We start from the raw sequence: 22,075 nt of genomic DNA, 5'->3' as shown, positions 1-22,075 counted from the left end.
AGAAGTAATATTCATGATCTGCTGCATCTAACATATTCTCTCAAGGGCATGAATAATAAAAAATAAGAGTTTTAGTACACATGTTGGAGTGGCTCACAGCGGCTACAGCGAGCAGTTCAGAGGAAACGGATAATATATTTATACTTAGTATTTGTGAAGTAATTTCTAATTGTAGTGCAAAAAAATGGCCAGAGTATCGATGGAGTTATGATAGAAGTGCTATTTACAACAGTTAAACAAGGTTTGTATTTAATTTTACATTTTAAAATGCTAAATGCTTTTTTTCTGGGGAAAGCTCTTGACAAACATATTTAAGTCAAAGAAATGACCAATTATACCGTTACTTCAGTGTTTTGGAAAGAATTTGAAAGCTACCATTAGCACCTTCAATTCTCATATTATCCATTGGGGGTCCCTCTAGCCCTGTCTCTAAGTCACCAGCTTGTAAGACTGCCTTTGAAGTAAATGTGACACTTCTATATCGGAGGAAACATTTATTGTTAAGCAACACTGGCTGTAGATTACATCAGCCAGTTTATCTGAATACATTTTTGAATGCATTTTTCAAATGTATAAGAAGAGCTACATTTACATGATCACAAGTTCAGGCATATTCATTTGTGATTTTTTTTAACCAGCTATTTGGGGCTTGTACCTTTACAAAGGGATAAGTTGAGAGTATCAGGAAGGAAACCAAATCAAGAGGGGAATGACCCCACTGTTGACAGCTGTGACATACCATGTAACAAAACTTCAATCAGTGACTTGAAAAAATGAAGATATCATGAAACTAATAACCATATGCACCACAAGTATCATCATTTTAATGTTTTATCATGTTTTTTGAATCACACAGATGCACAGTCAGTAACTTTTTAAATTAATGACATGTTGATGATATCAGACAAATGAGACATATCTTAAAAATGTAAGTGACAGTTCAAGCTTCCAAAAAGCTTCTACATACGATGTACAGTACTTAAAAGGATGTGTTATATTCGCAAAAGTTTATTGTTCGAAAACCCATCAAATTCATACAGTTATGAGGGGAATTCTTACCCTGCAAAGCCAAATTTACCTCTTTTCACGAGTCAGTTACAATTAATATCTTAATTGCACCCACTGTATAGGTGGACTTGAAGTCAATGTTTCTCTGTTTAAGCTTTAATAAATGACACAGAAAACATAAAGACTGTTTTCCCATCTAGTCATCCTATGCTTAAAGATATATACAAAGGCTGAGGGGGGGAATACAGACACAGAAATAGCAGCAAGAAAAAAAATGTAAGAGTAAGGGTTACAATTTCTGATGAGTCAGAAAAATATTCAAAAATTAAGTTTCGTTTCATCATTAAACTGCAGAAAATTTGGGTTGAATTTATATACACAGAACTTTCATTATGATTAAATTAAAACAAAACAAAACAAATAAATGTAGGAGCTTTCTGGTGCATTTCTTTACATGTGGCCAGGCAGAGATAGCTTGTACGAAATCTCGCGATAAGTCCGCGTCGAGGGGAGTGTCAAATTCCAAGAGAGAGGAGAGGGGAGTCAGAGAGAGGGGCGCGAGGGTGAGTTTGTAAACACTTTATTAACCTTTAAATTCACCATAGATTATTCGAGTATAGTAAATGATTACAATGTCGCGCTCGACACGACACTTTTCAGTGTTTGCTGACGTTAAAACGACACGTCTATGTAGTTGTCAAAACTGTTGTGGGAGCTACAACGTTTCATTCGGACCCACTGTGTCTCGCTTTGCACTCAAGTGTCACTCCGCCAACCAACTAAGTGCTAGCCTTTTCGGCTGTTGTTACTCTAAATACCCGAAGTGCACTTTGAAATACAGCAATTCACGTCGGATGTTATTAAATTGATTTTAATATATGTCTATTGTCATGGCAGAAAGTGGTAGCAAGTGCTGCTATCACTCACTTTTTAAGTGTGCGCTCGGCCTGTTGTTAACGCTAGCCACATTAGCTAGCCATTAGTTTTGCGTTGATAGGAAAAAAAAGTTGATTTCGAGATTTTAGCCAATCAGATTCAGCTGTCGGACGTTATTGACAGGGTTCGAACCTATGAGTGCCCTAGAAGTCGCTAACTGACGCTCTCGTGGCCAATTGCTGAACAGAATAGGCGGCATTGTTACGGGAAAAGGCTGGGCTTATGTACCCGTACGTAGCCAGAGGTAATGGAGGCTAAAAAAGACAAACCTTTTCGACACAGTTAGCGGTGTCTTCACAAAGGAACTAAAGTTTGTGGAACTTTGGGAATTCAACTTTAAAATAATCTTCGTTTATATTGCCGAATATGTGGAAAAAAGCGCGCTCGTGTAGATTTTTTGGCGGTAGGATATATTGCGAGAATTTGGGTTTGCAAGAAAACCTTAAAAAAAAAGTACTAATGATATCCACAGTATTGCAATTTGAACTGCTCAACGCTCCACGATCCATGTCTCCATCCATGTCAACACCTTCCTGAGAAATGTAGGTCATGTTTTTGGCAGAGTTGTGCATCATTCCTTCACTAAGAGAAGTGTTAGAACTGAGAAAACTGCACTATGTCTTGTCCAACCAAATACATGCAATTACTGAAGAGTAATGCGAGATGTTTGGAAGTTGGACCCAACACAAATGTTCTTTGCAGCTTGAAAATGAAACTTTTTTTTTTTAAGTGTATATTGCATGCTTTTAGGCATTTCTGTTGATTAGATTAGTTAAGTAATGATTGGCTTGAAAGTGTTGTAGAGCATGGGTAAAAGCTACTGGCTACATTTCAATGTGGTGTTCTTCTTTTTGAATTTATAGTTATAAATCTATATTTGCTTGTTAAAGTTGCAGACCACAATCAAATCTACAAAATGTCTCTGATTTAATTTTAGGAAGCTCCCTTGAGTCCATCCTGTATTGTCCTGCATCAACACTGATTTAGCTTTCAGGCCTTGTTGGTTATGCAGAAGTAGGAATAGGATTTCTTTTGTTCCATTTACTAAATCTTGTGCTCACTTTGCTTACATAAACAAAACACTTTGGTTCTTGCACACACCCAGCCATAAACCTGGATGTCCTGTCTCAAATGCTCACCTCTGATCCCATAATTATCCAAGCACATATTTGATTTGCATTTTTTTCTTTCACGGTTTCTTTTTTTATCCCTCTCCCCTCCAGCCCCCTTTAGTTATTTTTCTCTTTGTGGGGTCTCCCTACCCTCTGGCAATTTAAGCCCCAGATTCCACAGTCATGGCTGCAGTGCAAGCTATTAATACAGTTTGTTTAGTCAGTTTCCTAGCAGGCGGCGTCAAACACTGGATGGCTGTGGCTGATTATAGCTGGGACTTGTTCCCTTACACCTGCTGAGTCGGAGAAATCCAAGTTAATGTTGGGACTTTGGCATCGACTCAATGAGAGAGACAGAAATGAGAACGCTTTGAGTGCTTCCATGTCACCTTGGATGAAAGGAGGTGAAAATACTTGATATCAAAACCTGTAATTGATATCAGTGATGTGCATCAGGACTGATGTAACGAGTTGACTGATTATCTCGCATGAAATTGGGGGTCTGCATGAAGTAGCTATTTGAGGGTATAGGAAAACGTTAGTGAGACACTTCTGACAGTCGCAACATTAATTTAACTGTATAATTTCTACCTGTAAAAAATAAATAAATAAATAAATCTAGGCGGTAATTACGGATGGCTTCTTAATGTGAAGCAAGTAAAAGATGCTGAAGAAAAGACCTTAACACATCTGTTTTAATCAGTTTAAGTAATTGGTTGGGGCAGCTATGAAAACAAATGGTGTTTTCCACCCCTGTCATCTGGAATTTATGGTGGATTTTCCACAAAATCAAATCCCACATTTCATGTTGGTGCCAGCCAGCCAAGTTAATGTCTAGCATGTCTTTAGTAAGATGTAAACTTTGAAATCTGTTCCTACTCCTGATGCCAGATGTGTCCATTTCCTCAAACAGTCCACACCCTCGGTATAACGAGCTAGATGGAGTATCTCGTTTGCAGACACGTCCACCCAAATAGACTCAGTAGATTGGAAGCACTTTGTGAGGGGCCTTGCACTGACCTGTTGCCTGCAAGAAATCAGACTTCTCTGTTTCATGGGTTCTTTGACGTGTGCAGAGAGGGGCAGCGTTTGCCTGCAAATATGATGCAGACCCCTTTTCTCATGAAGCAGCGAGACACAACCGTTAGGTTTGTTACAAGCTAAGCTTCACGGGAGAGTGTCTTATTCCAGCGCAAGGCTTCGGTAATCGCGCGCTGGCTCAAGGACTGCAGAGGGAGAGATGGAAGGAGGAAAATATACTGACTTCAACATTGGGAAAACTTTCAGACATTTATGCCTCGCCAAAAAAATGAATAATCTGTCCCACTCAATAATGTTAAATGACATGCACAACACATGTTAGAGGTACAGCCGAGGTTAATGTGGTCAGTAACTCAGAAATAGTGAAATGCTAAACATTTTTAATTTGTCTTTTCTTTCCAGTTTGTCAAAAAACTCTATGTACTAAGCAACTTTTTAATTCACAAACACATTTTTGCTCAAAAGTAGGGCTGCCACAAACGATTATTTTGATAGTCGACTAGTCACCGATTATTTTTGCGATTAGTCGACTAATCAGATCATCATCCATTGGACGTAAAACTACAGCTTATTGCACCAGCAGCATCTGCTCTTATATAACTATCATTAGCTTACAGCTTTAAGTGTTTAAGGTCTGTGCTAACTAAAAATAAAGACAAGATGATAGTTTATTAAATTTTAATGAAATTTGCAGATTGTTTCGGTGAAGTTTAATAAACTCCTTGCTATCTAAAATATAACAGGACACTGGAGTATATTCTGGAGCATCTCACACTTCTGATAATCAGTTGTCTGCTTGACGTTTATTCAGCTGTGTAAAAACTATAACTTTAATCTCAGACAAACTGATTTACTCAGGAACAAATAAAATACTAAAAAAAAGCCAAACAATAACATTTTAAGTTATCTAAGTGACTCATATATATTTAACCTGAGTAGCGAAAGACGGTGGTGGGTTTGAAAACGATTTGCGGGGAGTCCGGTGTTCTCACGGCGCTAGTGAGCCTAGCCCCCGGCTCGCTAACGAGCTAGTGGGTAACAGATGTCTCCGAAAACGTCGGAGCGCTTTTGAAAATATGTGGTGTCCTGATAAACTGAGCAGATATTTGAGGTTTACACAGCTACATTCTCGCCTGAAAATATGTTAAACGTTTATTTTGTGACCCAGAAAGAATAATAAGAGTAACATTAAAACTAACTAGCTGCCGCCATTGTTGGAAACTGCGCTGGGCCGCGCTATGAATTCTGGGACACAGCTGCTTCTTCTTCTTCTTCTTCGGGGTTTAACGGTAGCTGACATCCTTGTACATGCAATGCTGCCATCTTCTGTTTCAGTCCGTTATTACACTCTTAAATCCTGCCACTTATTCCTGCGTCTTTTGTGATCTTACAAAGCTTCAAACGACGCGTCGACTATTAAATCAGTCGTCGACGATTTTGATAATCGACGTAATCGTGACTAGTCGACAAATCGTGGCAGCCCTACTCAAAAGTAATGAGACTGCAATGTTACTACACTCAACAGATTTCTCCTCTTTGGTTTTTGACCCTACCTGTTGAAAATTTGTCTATGCTTGGCTGCAAACAAGATTCAAATCCTTATATCCCAGGTGAACGTGTTCTTTCATAACATCTCTGCCCTGTTGGGCTATTGACCGGGGACGTCTGGGAATGTCTCGTGGCTTCTCATTGGATGACTTTGGCGATGTGATCCCTTGGGCCGTATGGGTAGCTGTGTGGTGTGGTGTTTGCTCCGGTGCATCCCGCAGTTGCTCAATCACCTTAGGATGTTGGAAGTTGTACTCATCAGTTTTTGCATTGTAGTGGCTGCATTGTCCTGCTGAGTGGGGAATCGGGCGAGGACGAGTGACGTTACCATTGTTGTCACACACAAAAAAACCTGCGCTCAAAATTAATATTAAATTAAGATACTCGTTTGCAAGAGTATCAATGCAAACAGTGGTGTCTTTGCATCTTCCAGCTGACACACAACTGCATGCAGCACCATTGTAGTCAGGCCCACAGCTCCTCCCCTCACTAACAGCTGAAGTAGTTATTGTCCATAATACCGAACAACACTTTAGAAGGAATTTCAGAGGTCAGTAAAGCTCTAGTTTCAACAACATTGAAATATTAAACAGTTATCTAACCAGCACACATGGTAATGATAGCTGTTTAACTATTAGTAATTGCCCCATAGCCACATTAGTAATATGTTATCATTAACAGATGATAGTCGACTGTAGTTAAACAAAAGATGAATAATTATTGCAGGCTGAATGGGCTATTGAGCTGTAACAGACTGGATTACAGACACATGGAGAACTGGGCATTTTGCTGGCTTTTCAGAGCAGTTGGGGAAGCATAGTTGAACTGAGCAGAGAGTCCAGAGTGTGGAGAACTAATTGGAGCAAATAGAGAGTGAAATCTGGAGCAGTGCAGCAGAATTGGACGGGTTTCAGTCTTGAAGAGCAGAGCTGAGTATGTGAAGAGCTGCAGACTGAGGAGCAGTGTGAACTGTATTCAACATCTGCTGCCGGCAGATGTGGACCAGATGAGAAACCTGAGCTTTTTTTATTTTATTTTTAACAAATGTTTATCAAAATCTGTTTCTTGTTTTGTTGTTGCCAGCTGTGAGGTCAGTTTTAAAATCCAATCAAAGACCGGTTAGGTCTTTCAGTTTTTGTTCGTGAAGATAAATTTCTTTAACCTTCAAAATCTGTAATTTATGGAAAATTAGTGTAAAAAAAAAAGTTAACTTTTTCACGATATCACTACTTTGACATTATTTAGTTGCAGGACGCAGAAAATCTTGCCTGTGGTATTGAAAAGGGTATCGAATATTTTTCTGTGTACAAGTGTCGAGTTTGAAATTCTAGTATCATGACAACTTTAGACTGCCTCAATGCTTAGTTGGTATGTGTCACAATAACATGTATAAATGCATAATACATAAATACCAGGGGCAAGGATTTTCCAGCAGAATGTTTTGTTGTAATGAAATAATGTATAATGTTATTCACTTTGCCTGCCAGTGGTTGTAAGGTAGTGCTCAACTGGTCTGGTCTTGAAAGACCTGTGATTGGCCCATCGGCTATATTTTCTAAATATATGTTTTCTAAAGCTGGAAAACTTTTGCTTTTTGAATTGCAATAAACTGAAAGATAATTATGGACTGTCAGTTGATGGTAAAAACAGAGAGTCTACCCCGTCTTCAAATCAGCATTTTTTTTAAAGTAAAAGTTTAAGAGGTGAATCACAAAAGACATCCTAGGGCTTGTGTTAAATCACAAAAGTCTGACAACATTTTTGCTCAAGAGCTGGAGAACATTGAGTATAATATATACAGTATATTACATAAATACCAGTGAGTGGCTTTATTTTTCCTTTGTGTACATGTTGGTTGTGTCTGCGTGTGTACATAACAAAGTCCTCGATGCAGTTGGTGTATTTTCAGTGGGACAGTGTTGTGTAATAGCTGCCAGACGTCACTCTGGGCCAGCTGAGAATGCTAAAACATTCATGTCCGTTGCCTCTACCCCCTCCCCCCTCCCCTCCAATTTCCCGATTTAAATTTAATGAGTTATTTTTCTAAACTTCCCAGTTTGTCTCCACGTGCAGTGTTGTTCAGCTGTGCAGAGCAGCGCAGGGTGGGGGTGGGTTGGTGGCATTAGAGATTGAAGCAGTATGCTTGCATTTTTTTGCCACTTCAGAAGAAGAAAACAAATAAAACATGCACGTATTTAACTCTCAACAACAGCATATAATAAGAAGGTGAGAGGGGTGTTGTGTATAACTTTTATTGGAAAGCTTTTTAGGTTTTTTAGTAGATTAGAAGGGCCAACAGTGCTGCCCACATATGCCTCTATTTTTACTTACTTTACAAAATACTGTTAATACTGTGTTAATAGTACACTAAAACTAAAATCCTGGGGCACATTTATTAGAAGTTAAGAAATACAAAACGGCGTGATTATGCCGTGAAATATTTTTGAAATAATGGTTATCTTTTGATGAACTTTTTTATGTTTAATGTGTTTTTCTTGTAAGTCATGTTAACAACCAGCTAGCAAAAGGTAGCTACACTCTAACAATATATACATATTGGTAAAAAAAAACTATACATAATTTAAAGTACTTACTAATATAACAATAAACTGTGGTTAAATGTTCATGTTTCAAAAAACTTGTTAGTTTTAGCTATGTCAAATTACCTTAAAACTCTTCATCCTGCTTCTCAGGAGCTGAACCATCCACCTTAAGATTGCAAAATTTCATAATATTTAAAATATAAGTATCAGATGTTCATTTAGAAGTAGTAAGATGACCTGGAGAACAAAACGCAGCGAGGTCAATGGGAATGTGTCCAGTGCCAGAGATCTGTTGTGTGGAAACACATGAAAACCTTCATAAAGTGAATGAGGAGGTACTTAACCTTAGATTGCATGTGCGTGCACAGAGAAACAGCTGACTCAGAGAGCGGGAAACATTGAATGAGGGGTACGAGAAGGGGAGGGGAGGCAAGGTGGCAGAGAGGTGAGGAGAGAGTAGTAATGAGAGAAGGAGGCATTGGAAGTGAGGAAAAACGAGACAGGGAAAGAGAAGGAGACCGAGATGTCTTTGTGTAAACGGTAGCTGCCGTCCTCTCGTGTAAGCAGGCTCCTCATTGGCCAGCCCGAAGCCCCCGTGTGTGAAGGAAGTATCACCAGGGAAACTTCTTCTCGCTGCCACTGTGCGTGTTTTCCTCCTTGCCAGGGTTATTTTTAAATACCATTCGGCTTCCTGCTCAGACTAAAGACTACAAGCCACAGCATCTCTGTTTTGTTGTTTTCAGGATTTTGCCAGTACACACACCAACAAAAAAAAAAAAAGCTGCAACAATGTTCTCTTCTTCTCCTCTACCACAGTTACATTGCAGGCTCTTTGCAAAAATGGGGGACGACCGACCTTTTGTGTGCAGTGCTCCTGGATGCGGACAGGTAAGTCCTCTCTTTTCATGTCCTGCTCTCTGTGGTAGTAATCTTTGCCTTTTGTAATTGCTTACCAAAGGTCAGTACGGCACTTCACAGTATTGTACTTCTCAAAGAAAACTATATGAAACCTAAAAATAAATAGACGTTCTTTTTGAGAACGCACTGGTTTTAATGTAGCGCTATATACAACAACCCTGAAAAGATCCGTTCTCACTGCAAGCGTAAACGGACATATTTATGCAACACTTATAATTAACATCACACCGATGACATTCATGCTAGCATGCCGTTTTGTGAGACAATGCTGTCTCCTTTTGCAATGACTCACTGGAAGCTCCAGTGAGTAATCAGCACCGTTATTGTTTCAACCTGTCACTGCTGACTTCTAAGCGCCTGCAGACACAGGTTTGAGCCAAGGCAGTGACTCAGCTGAGTGCCAGTAGTGCACTCACATGCCTGTTACGTGGTGTTTCGACGAGGCTTGGTTTGATATCATAGAATAGAAGAAGGAAGAAATTAAAAAGGAGTCTGTTCTTAGACTCATGATTATTCAACACAGGAAATCATCATGTCTGATGCTGTGTTCATTTGGGTGTGATATCCTTAGAGCTAGTAGTGAAATGGCTCCTGGGAATCTGAAGGAAGAAAGTGTTTATGGGTTTACGCAATACTTGGGATTCTTGGTACTTCTTCCATGCTCTGATCAGAAGAATGGGATTGTGGTTTGAACAGCAGTCATGTAAAGCAGTTGAACATGCATAGTCGATAAATAAGTGATGATGAGTTGTTTGGTAATTTTCTTTTCAGAACGTCGCAGACATCTAGGGACCCTTCCTTTGTCTTTCTTTACATGTTTTTGTGATGTAAATACTCTGCATATTTCATTGGTTTGATTACTAATTTATTTTACTGCTTAAGCAACAGAGACCTAAAGAGGCAAAGTGATGTGGATGACAGTGCTGGTCTGCAGCTGTGTCACTCTCAAAGCATTGTTTTAGAGCCAGACTGTTGTATAAACAGGTGTGGGATGGCAGAGTGGTGCTAGATGTTTGGGTATGTTGTCAGTATCGCAGTGCCACCTCACTTTAGAGAACCTGTACAAGGTTATAAACAAACAGTTTTCTTTCTTTTGTTTTGGTTGAATCTATGTCAAAGGGCAGAAGAAATGCAAAACAAAAATAATGAGAAAAGAAATCACATTTGCTTAGCACCTTTTTAAGAAACACAGTCACTTTACACACACTATCTGATATCACTGTGTTGGTGTTTCTATGTCATGATAATTATGTTAGAGTAGCATTATCCAAGAATTTGGCTAATGATCATATATTTATTCTATTGTACGAAAAAATAAAGAAAACACTTGAAATTCTTACAATTCTTTCCAGAACAGAATTTTATATAAACAAAGAGGAAAACATGTCTTTTTTCCCCACATTGCAAAGCTATGATAGCACAACTACATGATCGTTCAGTTGCACTGCTGATCCTGATCTAAAGCCTGAACCATGAAATAATTGCCAGAAAATTTAAATTTTTTGGAAATTGAGTGTTTATTGAACTTTCTGATGAGATAAAAAAAAAAAAAAATCATTTGCACGTATTAGCTTTAATTTGTAGAAACTGTGTATCAAATATGATACCATTGGCTCTAAAGCGTTAAGATAATGCAGGAACTACACCAACACGGGAGTATCAGATGCACTTGCTTCACACACACACACACACACACACACACACACACACACACACACACACACACACACAAGTCAAAGGCATCAGTGAGATAAAAAAAAAAAAAAAATCATTTGCACGTATTAGCTTTAATTTGTAGAAACTGTGTATCAAATATGATACCATTGGCTCTAAAGCGTTAAGATAATGCAGGAACTACACCAACACGGGGGTATCAGATGCACTTGCTTTACACACACACACACACACACACACACACACACACACACAGTCAAAGGCATCAGTGAAATAAAAAAAAAAACAAAAACAGGTGAAATTGAATAAAGTTGTCATGGTACACATGTAACAACTTCTCGCTGGTTAAGATTACAGAATTTTTTGGGGAGTCATGTTTGTGATCACTTAACTGTAATATTACTTTCTTTTAGCTTGGTTTTCATCTCTGCCTACTCCTGAGAGAAAAATGTGGCTCTGTAGTTGATAATGAATCCACTTTGTTAACAAGCTAAGTGAATTGTTTCTTCAGTTAGTGATGGAGCCACATCATCAGATTTTTGGTAACCAGGGTTGAGGTTTTTTTTTTTTTTTTTTTTTTTCTTAAACCAAAACAACAAAAGACAAAATCTGTTTAGTGCTCTGCAGGGTTCTTACCACAAGTGGTCCAGCTCACATGCCACAGCAGTTAAAACAGGAGTAATATACAAATATTGATATACACAGGCTTGGTGTTATCTTAACAAGCAAGTAATGCATGTAAATGAAAATGCAGTCTAAAATTGGCAACAATCAAATTTCCGTTATAATACTGACAAGGCATTCGATTTGATGGTTTCCACTACTCTGCGGTAGTGGTCGGTATTAAAGGCATTGAGGTTCAGTACTCTATCCTGTACATTTGCCAGCACCTTCATTATATGTTTATACATTTTCTGGCCTTTAATTGCGATTTGCTGCTAATTATTGTATCCTTTATGTCCAAATACTGTTTTAATGCTGCCCTTTTAAATGCAACAGTTCTCTACTGGGAAAGTCTGAATCATGCCCATAATAGAACAAGGATGATTGATTCCTGGCTTTGCTCAGGATTTTCCTTCTACCAAGTTAACAACAACAAAAACAACAACAGCAGCTCCCCTATTATATGATGTCCAGTATTTATTGCGTGGGGAGGAGTAATCCTAGCTGCCATTTTCTCATACATGGAGATTAGTTGGAGATAGTTTTTCTCCACAAGACCTAGCTGCCTTGTTCAGAGGAATGAGACAGATGGGACACGTATTGGTGATGCTCCTGGTCGGGCTAAAAATAAGCCCCCCGACACTTGACTGTGTTTCCACTTCACTCTCACGACTGAACTCGCAACTGCAACACGGGACCCTAAAATAGGCCTCAGTGAATGGTGAATAGGCTGGTGCCAGAGCCAAGATTATTTCTCCTACGTCTCTCGAGTGAATCACCTCACCACTTCTCAAAAGAAGTTCCATGTCTCCGAGGACGGCTGTTAATGCCGTCTGTGCGGTTGATTTGAGCTAACGCCAGGCTGCTTGTAGCTTAAGCTGCAAGCAGCCAAAAGGAAATAACAGAATTCAGACTTTCTTTTATCATTACAGACTCACAGTTCATACATGTGTTTTACACACTAATTCATTGGACAACACCAAGTTACGTGTGCAGCTATTTCTGCAGCTTTTGTGGTCAGTTCTGTCGATATTTTTTTTCTCCCTCTTCCTTTATTTTTATTTATATATACTTCTCTATCAAGTTGTTGACATTTTCACCTTTTTGTCACATACTGCGTGCTCCACAGACTGCATGTGTTGGCCACAAAAGATTATCTATCGCTGATTTTAGCAATACAAAAAACAGGATGTCTCTTCAGAACGCAGTTGCCGTTTCTTGTTGGCTAATTCATATAATGTTCTCTTTTGTCTTGTTCGCTTTTCCAGAGGTTTACCAACGAGGACCACTTGGCAGTACACAAACACAAACATGAGATGACGCTGAAATTCGGACCAGCCAGGACTGATTCGGTCATTATTGCAGGTACTCTCGTCCGTGTGAGACAGACGTTCATCTTCACTGTGTTTTTAAATGTCCTCATGCAGCATTCAGATGGACAATATTTACCCTAACGTCAGCGTGCTCCAACACTAGATATCACATGGGGTTTTACATTCAGTGTAAGTGTGAACTAACTGTGGTGTTGTTACTTTGAATAGTTATATCTGCTCATTACATTTTCCTAGACCAGACACCTACTCCCACTCGTTTCCTAAAGAACTGCGAGGAGGTTGGCCTGTTCAATGAGCTGGCCAGTTCCTTTGAACAAGATGATGATGAGAAGAGGGCCAAGAACTCTGTAAGCAACACTTGCGGTTGATGATTTTATCTTCTTTTATCTCTGCGCTTGTGCATGACCGTGTGCATTACAGTGTACAGTAACCGAAGAAATTTTCTACAGAGACTCGACATGACCAGAAAGAATTACATTTTACTTCCTTCTTTTTTATCTCAAGTATTAATTCAGTCAAAAAATTTACAAACTTGAACTTCGTGCCTTGCACACAGTCCGTGTGTCATTTACATTTCAGTTTTTGCAGCAATTTCTTTTTAAACTGTTTGGTGTTTTATTGCACTTTATATGCGTTTCAGAGCTGGGGTTGTGGCTGTTTAGTTTGTGATGAATGCCCACTTCCCTTTTTTTTCTTCTTTTTTTAATATACTTTGATCTATATGTAGTGTAAGATTATTCTCTTTATCTGTAACTCATTTTCAGCTCCCTGCTTCCAACTCAGTGGCTTTGGACATGAGCCTGCAGACACCATCAGAGGTGAAGGTGAAACAGGAGGCACCTGTAGAAGTCGACTCTTCACCCCCAGACAGCCCTGACTCCACATCTGGGAAGTCGGACAGCAACAGGGAGCCTCTAGTTAAAGGAAAGGTACAAGAAAACTTGATAAGGGGGATTGCATAGGTGTGTAGAGAGGAGGGGAGTATCGCTAAGTGATGTTGCAAGTAATTCATGATACATTGTGGCTGCAGTGGTTGCAGAAATTTGTTTGGGGGTACAAATGATGTGTGACATAAAAGCCTAATTTATTTTATTTTTTGTTTTAATCTTGTAGGACACACCACCCAGGAATTCAGCCCCTACCCCGACTATTGTGCGTCCAGGTTCCCTCCCACTACATTTGGGCTTTGATGCTCTGCAGCCCACCATGCCATCACCCACTTCCGTCATCACACAGGCTCCACCCTCAAATCGTACTTTGGGGTAAGTTAAGTTCCAAATCCTTTGGTTGGTCTTTGCTAAACTCTTTAAGCTTAATCTTCAACTTAAAATAAATTCTAGCTTAAAAAACATGTTTTGCAAACAATGTGACAACATCTCATGTTCTTGCAAGTGAACCTTTAATATCAAAGATGCCATCATGTTCTTTCTTTTTTCTTTTCTTCTTTTTTTGTGGTCCCGACGGGTCAGCCACAGTCAAAAACAACCAAAAGCTGTGCTCTGACAAAAAATTATGCCAGTTTTGATCTTGTGAAATAGGATGTGAAGTTTTGCGAAGTATTCATGATTAATAAGAAAGATACGCAGCTTTAAAGGGAACTATTGAATTTGTTTTTCCTGTTACAGACACTATAAAATAGGTGTTAGGATTACCAGCTGTTGCAGTTTTCCCCTGTTAACACAAGTCTTTATTTTCATATACAGATGTATGTAAAGTAACACAGCAGCAATTTAGATGTTATCTTGGGATAATGGAAAAGATGATCATGGTTCACATAAAATCTGTAACATTTCACTGAAAACAAGTACACGCTAATAAGAGAAAGTTTATAGCATATCAGTTTATTTGCATTCTAAACTCATGCATTTTATAATTGGGTATAACTTATCAAAATGTTTCTCATTTATGGACATTAATGTGTTGCATAAAAGCCCAACGATGTGTAGTACGTCAATTACTGTACGGGAAGCTACAGCTTGCAATATCCTGCACAAAACTCAGCCCATGAACCTGTAACATGATTCTTCCTTATGTCTGCAGCAATATTATATGCATAGGATTTATAACCATTATAAATAATAAAAAATGATAAATTAATGTTTATATTTGCTGTTGAATCAGTCAAGTTAAGCACGGACGCTGCACAGTGTTTCAGACAAAAGTCAACAACTTCACACATTTGTGAAAATGGCTGCAGAGAGGGTAAAAATCCCTTGCTTGTCACACTCAAGGTTTCAAAGGAAGTCATAATATAAATCTTAACTTTTTATCTTTGGACATGTAAAATGTGAAACAGCATTAAACTGGTTAAAAACTGGTATTAGAGGGAATGCATATATGTTAAATCATAATTTGGAGTGTTTGCATTCAGATATATTTATATTTGACAGAATTACATATTTAAGCTAAGATCAAACAATTTCACGTCATTAATATCAGAACTACTATAGTCTTTTTCCCCCCCATTTTGATGTTTTGTTTTTCATTCAGTTTAGTTTCAGTTTGTTTCCACTCTGGGGTTTCTTGTCTCAGTTTTGTTTCTATTGTTTGAAAATGTTTAGTTTTAGTCTAGTTTGTATTATTTTCAATTTTTTAGTAGATGGATGAATAAATATAATAATAACACAAAACTATACAAAGTCTCAGTAAACATGACCATCATTGCCTTATCAGGGAGGTTGTAATAGTTTTGTTTTTTGGCCAAACTAGCAAACAGTAAAATTCTGTTTTAATTTGAGCTTAGTTTAAATATTCATATTTATTTTTCAAGTGTAGTTTTCATTTTTATTTTAACTATCTAAAATGTGTTTTCCACACTGGTTTTAGTTTTTAGTTCAGTTTTTAGCAAGTCACAATAACCTTGAACAACTCAAATAAAATTGTATTTTTTACTGGATTATAATATTGTGTTACACACATCAACCCAGGTTTGTCATTTGATTGTGGCTGACCCTGAGAGGAACAAAATACAGTTTAGTTCATGAATCTATGAAATATTTTCTCATCATTAAGCAATGGACTGCATGTTCTATTTCTTAAAAAGCATAATTTAAAATTCATTAACAAACACAAGAGTGAATCTCCTCTTCTTATTTGTCGTCTGCTGTCTGTCTCTCCAGTTCACCGACGAGCCATTACCCTATGATGATGCTTCCCTCTGGTCAGGCAGTGCCTGTGCTGCCTGGTCCTGTTCAGATGCCTTCTGTCATTAATGTAAGGCAGACTAACAGTCTAAGTATGTTGTAACTTTACTTTATAACTTAGAAGTTGGTTTAGTTTTAACCCATGCATTTGTGTCTCATATTTGATCACCAGCTGGCTCGACCCATGTGCATGGTACCCAACATTCCTGGGATCCCTGGTCCTCCTCTGGGAGGCAGCAGCAGCGGCTCCAACTCCCCCTCTGGCTACAGCATCCACTCAGAGGCCAAGATGGTCAGCACTAGATTAGCTCTCTATTTTTATCTATTTATCTGTTCTTTTTGTCTCCATCTTCACCCTCCAGCCTTCCGCTGCACAGGCTTAGGTCCTTCGTCATATGATCTTTTACTGTGGTTGCTTGTTTATGTAACCCTTTCACCTGACAACACAGTTTGCACTCATTTTATGATAGTGCAATGCACACACAGAGATTCATGCACAGTTTCCACCTTGCAGCTATGTCCCAGATGAAACTGAGAGAGTGCAGTCATTGTTTATGGTATTTAAAACATATAAAGTATCCCCTTTAGCACATTCCTCTGTTTACCCTAGCCCCTCACTCCTTCAGTCGTAAGAAGATGATCATCGTTGTAATTAAAGACAAACTTTAGTTTGGGTTTTTTGTTTTTATTTGGGGTTGGGGGGGTTTCGGGCTGATCTGCAGAATCTTTTTGTTCATGGCGCTTCTAATACGATATGATCATTATCGAGGTTGCTTTATATATATATATATATACACATGCATATATAACATTTGACTGCTTGTGTACCTTCAGGGCTGCAATCACTTTTTTTAATCATCATGGCTGAATTAGTCACAACTTAAATCAAACATGATCAAAATCCGAGAACTGCTGCGGGAGCATATAAAGCCTCCAGATCTGACTGAAGGAGGTCACATGAATCTGTTGCTGAAAACAGTTCAGAGAGAGCACATCTGTAAATGTTCTCCTCGGAGAGAATCAGGCTTCTCCATGTTTTAAACAACTTTAAAACATGCCAAAAATTGGTAACTAGGGTCTTGTCCAGGTTGTTATTGCAAAGTGTGAATCAGTTAATGTAGACGCAGCACAGTGAAGTTGTAGACATGCTGTTGGCACTGATTCAGACACGCTTTGATTATGACTTTCTACAAAGTTACAATGAAGTTTTTCATGATTTTTTTTTTTTTAAATTCCTGTGGCTGTTATTGATGTTGCTTATTTGACTGTTGTTCTGTAGCGTCTGAAGGCTGCGCTGCAAAGCCCGTCAGGACACAGTATGGGGATCATGGCCATGGGCAGCAGCCCCATGGTACCTCAGAAGGCAGAACAGAGTCAGCTGCTGGTCCAGCAGCCAGACGCACCATCACCTGCACAACCTCAGGTACTCAATGTTAAGTATAAATTCCTGACTGTAACATGTTTTTTTTTTTCATCCATACAAAATATGCTTTAAACTTGGATTAAAGATGATCACATCTAAGTCATCTAAACTTTCTTTATTATATATCACATCACTTGTTTTAGTTAACAGAAAATTGGGGATATTCTTGTTGTGCCGAGATGACTCTGGTGTGTGCTGGCTAAAATGAAACTGTGACTCATACTTCCCTTTTCTCGTCTTTTTTCCACTCATCTCGTCTGTCTGTGTGTTTCCTTCTGACCTTTACCCTGCTTCTCCCTCCAGGTATCTCCAGCACAGCCTACAGGTGGGCGTCGACGGCGGACGACAGACGATGACCCCGACGAACGAAGGCAGCGTTTCCTCGAGAGGAACCGGGCGGCAGCATCCCGTTGCAGACAGAAACGCAAACTGTGGGTCAGCTCCCTAGAGAAGAAAGCCGAGGAGCTCAGCACTTTGAACGTCTCACTGTCGGTGAGTGGGCCTCCAGTGGGTGGATGCTGGTGATGGGGCTTCTAACTACTTGTAAAAGTTTGAGAGGTGGATTCCAGATAAGATAAATGAGTTTGCATTAGTATTGAGTAAATTCTTTTTGCAAATGAACATAGCTGATAGATTTGAAACAATGGAAACCACTACATCTTGTTTCATATCTTTATTTTGTCAAATGGAAATTTTAGGTAATATTTACACCTTACGCCTTGTGGGAAATGTACGCTGCTCTGCAGTGGAAGCAAAACCATTTCAACTTTTTTGTTTCTACCGGAAAATCCATTAGGGAAGAAAAATATGGGAAGTCTGTATTTTAAATTACATAACCAAGCATTACTTTTTTTCCTTATTGGTTTGGGAAGTGTAATGTAATTTCTGAAATTTAGTATTGTAGTACTAATCAGTCTGATTTTTTTTTTCTTTTTCTTTTCCATCCTCTCAGAATGAAGTGTCTCTGTTGCGTAATGAGGTGGCTCATTTAAAGCAGCTGCTGCTGGCCCACAAGGACTGTCCTGTAACCACCTTACAAAAGAAGACTGCCTACTTAGGTGAGCCCTGCACAGCTATGCCCTGTTCACACGGTTCTATTTAAAGTTAGAGGAAACTTGAGTCTGAATTGCATGTCTTAGATATGTAGAAATATAGTAGATGTATTGCGCAAAGCATAAAGAGCTAAAATGAAATTTGAACCTCAAAGTCGCTCTCACATTTTAATCGAAACACACGGCTTTGGTGTGTAGCTCTCTACTTGTGATTGCAAGAAGAAATGAGCAGGCCTGGGTTACAATATAGCCATGCTGCTGTGGCTTTAGTATCTTCATGTGAGCTGTAGTTTTCTTCAGTGCCCACAAAGTAATTGTAATTTTGTTGAAATAATTAGGGTTCAGTTTGTTATGGCAACGGCCACAGTGGATAATAATGTGTCCAAAAATTATTAATAGAGTTGGATTAAAAAAAGCAACATTTGCAATTTAGATATTGCTAAGGGCTGATGGTAACATTAAAATAATAAAACAAGAACTATAATTAAGTAGCAAAATCTTTGTTCCAGTACTTCTTGTTTTATTTATAGTATTTTTTGGGGGCATTTCCTTGATTTTGGACGGGATAAAGTTACTGAATATAGCTTGATTTTCACTCGAATAAAAATTAACATAATGTCCAAAGATTTTCAGCAATGAAAACTGTGGAATGTGCTCAATATAAATGAGATAAATATCTTTGCCTGTGTTGCCTTTTTATTTTTTTGTATAGCTGCAGACGAGAGCATGAAAGACATGTCAGAGCCTACAGGTTCCCCTGCCCCGGTGATTCAGCACAGCTCTTTGGCGCCTAGCCCTTCTACGGGGCAAAACGGCCTGAGCTCAAGGGCAGCAGCTGAGGCTATGGCCATGTCAGTGCTGGCAGGAATGGGCCAGCAGCAGAGAGCTGAGAGCGGACCCTCTCACATTATCATGGCTGCACAGTCTCAATCTGCTGCCAGATGATGAGCGATGCCACCAAGGCCCACACTTGGCTCGTCACCCAGGGTAGAAAAGACTCCCACCTCCCAGGTTCCCTCATTTTTAAATTCAGAATTTCACATCTTCTCCTCTGCCCCCCCTCCCCTCTGTGGTCTTTCTAACCCTCCTGGGGAGCCATCTTGCTGGGGCCTGGAGCTCATCAGCAGCCTTCTGGGAAAGGACTGAGACTTTTAAGAGAGCTTCCTGTTAACTTTGCCATAGACTACAGGGGCTGGACTCCAATACCCCCTCCCCCCTGTTTCCTCCTGTGCGTCCCTACTCAACTGTCCTCACCCTCAGTAATAAGGACTCTTCACTGGACTGTAGGACTGCGTCAAGTATACTGCCATAACGATCTTCCCACGTGGACACGTGCCGCACAGGTGTTTCGTAAACTTTTTTTTTGTGTGTGTGAATTAAATCCGATATAAACAGCACACAGGGCTCTACACTTTTTCCAGCAGGGAACAGTGCCTTGTTCTCCTCGTCACTTTAGCCTTGCACGCACACCCACACATGCCATCACAGAATGCCTCCCTATACATCCTCGGCTCCAAAGATGCGATAGTTGTCTAGAATTCTCTGACTCACATCTCAATTATTCACTCAGACCTTTAGTAAATGGTTCTCAGCCACAACACGATCTCAACCTAGACCCCAAAACCTTACCTCATGTACACCCCTTTATGATAAAGTGTATTAACTGTGTGTGTGTGTGATTGTATATTTATGTACATCAGAACATAGCAGTTTGCCTACTCCTGATCTGATGCATTATTAGCTAGATTGTTAGCATGTGACTTTTCTAATAGGGTTTTTGATACAGTATGCGCAGCTATATTTCTTTTAACTAATTGGCACGTCCTCCCAGATTGACCCATGTAACCAAAATTATGTTAGATTGCGATTTAAAAATAAGTTTGTTGGAGCAGATTTTTTTTTTTTTCCTGACCTGAAGGGAATTGAACTTTTTCCACCTTTTCATATTTCCTGAAACAGGCAGGTGGTTTATTGGTGCGTAAATGGATGCCTCTTTCCATTTTTACATGTAACTGTTCTGGTGACTGTGTTTTCTTCGTGTGTGGGCCCTGCTGGACTTACTGTAACTGTTATTTTCACATTTTTCAGGATGGTTGCACATCCTTTGCTGCTCGTTTGAAAATGCGATGAACCCCTTGTTCTGTATGCTCTCTACCAAACCGAAACTAAGCCATAATGGATCTCTCCAAAGACTATCTGGTACTTGTCCTGGGACAGAAGTGAATACCCTGACTGTTATTTTGTGATTCAGAGGTTGCAGTGGCACTATGACAGTATATCACTGCTTGTAACTTGCACTTACACACAGTCTTTCACACAGTGTTTGATCATTTTGCCTTAAGATCACATTTGTGCCTCCGATACCCCCCCTCACATAAATATATACAGATTTGCTTGTATGGGGGCAAAAAACGGCTCTAGAGAATTATATTAGTCAGTGTATATAAATTGGGAAAAAATGAACATCAATAAATATAACATTTAATTAATAAACAAAGCTTTTTGAGGCCTTTAAGTAAATAAAAAGTGTCTTTTTAGAATATTGTTAAAATATTGAAGTACTTGTCTGTCATCTGGTGGAGAGACGGAGCAAAGACATCTCCAGTGGTCAGAGCTTTAAGGGCAGAAGACGAGCTGTCTTGTGACTGTTTCTGAAAGGCTCTAGTTCTTTTACAATATCCCCCAGATGTTTTATCCAGATATCGATATATTTTTACATGAATGCTCAAAGTGGTTTGCTTTTTTTTTTCCCCCTGTCCCTCTTTTGCCCTCTTTCTTAATATTTTCGCGAGATATGATATTTCAAAAACAGGATATGACTTATTAACATAAGGACATTTATGCACTAAAGTAATGCAGGTTAACTATTGCTTTGTATTTCTGTTCAATTTACTTTTTTTTTTTCAGAGATATCAGAATGTTTTTTTGTTTTTTCTTTAATGATGGTTTTCTGTTATCTGTACTGTATACACAAATGGGAATTTGCTGAGCAACTTTAATACCTTTTCCCTTTTGACTGAACCTCTCCTCCTACAGTCTCAACGGCGACCTCGGCAATTTGTGTAAGTTGCTGGCAGTCAAATAGACGGTTGTTCATTTGAAATGAAAATTCAAACTGCATTTAGCTTTTATGTTTTCTTGTATTATTTTGTTGCGTGCTGTCTTTAGCACCACACTCTTCATCATAACGCTTCTGATTGCGCTGATGAATATAGACTAATTTCTTTAACACAACGATTTGTGTTTTTGTTGGTTTGTTTTCTCAACAGAAAAATGGACTTGTGCTTTTTGTTCTTTTTTTTTTCCTTTTAAAAGAAATTTTACCCCCTCTTTTTCTTTTCTTCTTTTTTTTAAATACCTTTTAACAATTGGTCGTGTCTTTTGAGCTTCGTTGTCTAACTTATTGTTTAAATTGGTCAAATAACAATAATCTTTACAGTCTTTGGCCTGTTAACGATGGGCCAGACTTGTTCTAAACATAGCAATTTAGTGGGAAATACAGTAATGTGAAAATTACACATAGTGTATTGATGGTTTTTCACACTCCCTTTGTTGGACTGATAATTTCTAAAATTGTCCTTGTATTGTACATATCTGTACTATATGAATATATTTACTTTTCCATGCATGTCCAAGAGGAATACCATGAACACTTACAGTGCTGCAGTTTTAATTAAAGA

The 22,075-nt window shown here is 38.8% G+C and overlaps 1 protein-coding gene across 2 annotated transcripts; it reads left to right on the top strand.

Moving 5' to 3' along the window:
* The first annotated feature begins 1,528 nt into the window (after window positions 1-1,528).
* Window positions 1,529-22,075, top strand: atf7a (activating transcription factor 7a). 2 transcript variants are annotated; one of them, XM_085343992.1, is made up of 12 exons: window positions 1,529-1,571; window positions 9,005-9,076; window positions 12,712-12,808; window positions 13,012-13,124; window positions 13,542-13,706; window positions 13,891-14,039; window positions 15,897-15,990; window positions 16,093-16,212; window positions 17,200-17,343; window positions 17,647-17,835; window positions 18,296-18,401; window positions 19,108-22,075. In XM_085343992.1, the coding sequence occupies exons 2-12, from the start codon at window positions 9,029-9,031 to the stop codon at window positions 19,338-19,340; spliced, it is 1,458 nt and encodes a 485-aa protein (XP_085200118.1). In that variant the 5' UTR covers window positions 1,529-1,571; window positions 9,005-9,028; the 3' UTR covers window positions 19,341-22,075. The 2 variants fall into 2 exon arrangements, with proteins under 2 accessions (XP_085200118.1, XP_085200117.1); XM_085343991.1 differs by lacking the exon at window positions 1,529-1,571 and having other exon boundaries at window positions 8,324-9,076.

Source organism: Diplotaxodon limnothrissa, linkage group LG20, assembly GCF_057381915.1.
Source record: "Diplotaxodon limnothrissa isolate DT_005_m linkage group LG20, D_limnothrissa_male_GT1.1, whole genome shotgun sequence".
Lineage (NCBI taxonomy): Eukaryota > Metazoa > Chordata > Actinopteri > Cichliformes > Cichlidae > Diplotaxodon > Diplotaxodon limnothrissa.
This window is presented reverse-complemented; position numbering and strand designations above follow the sequence as displayed.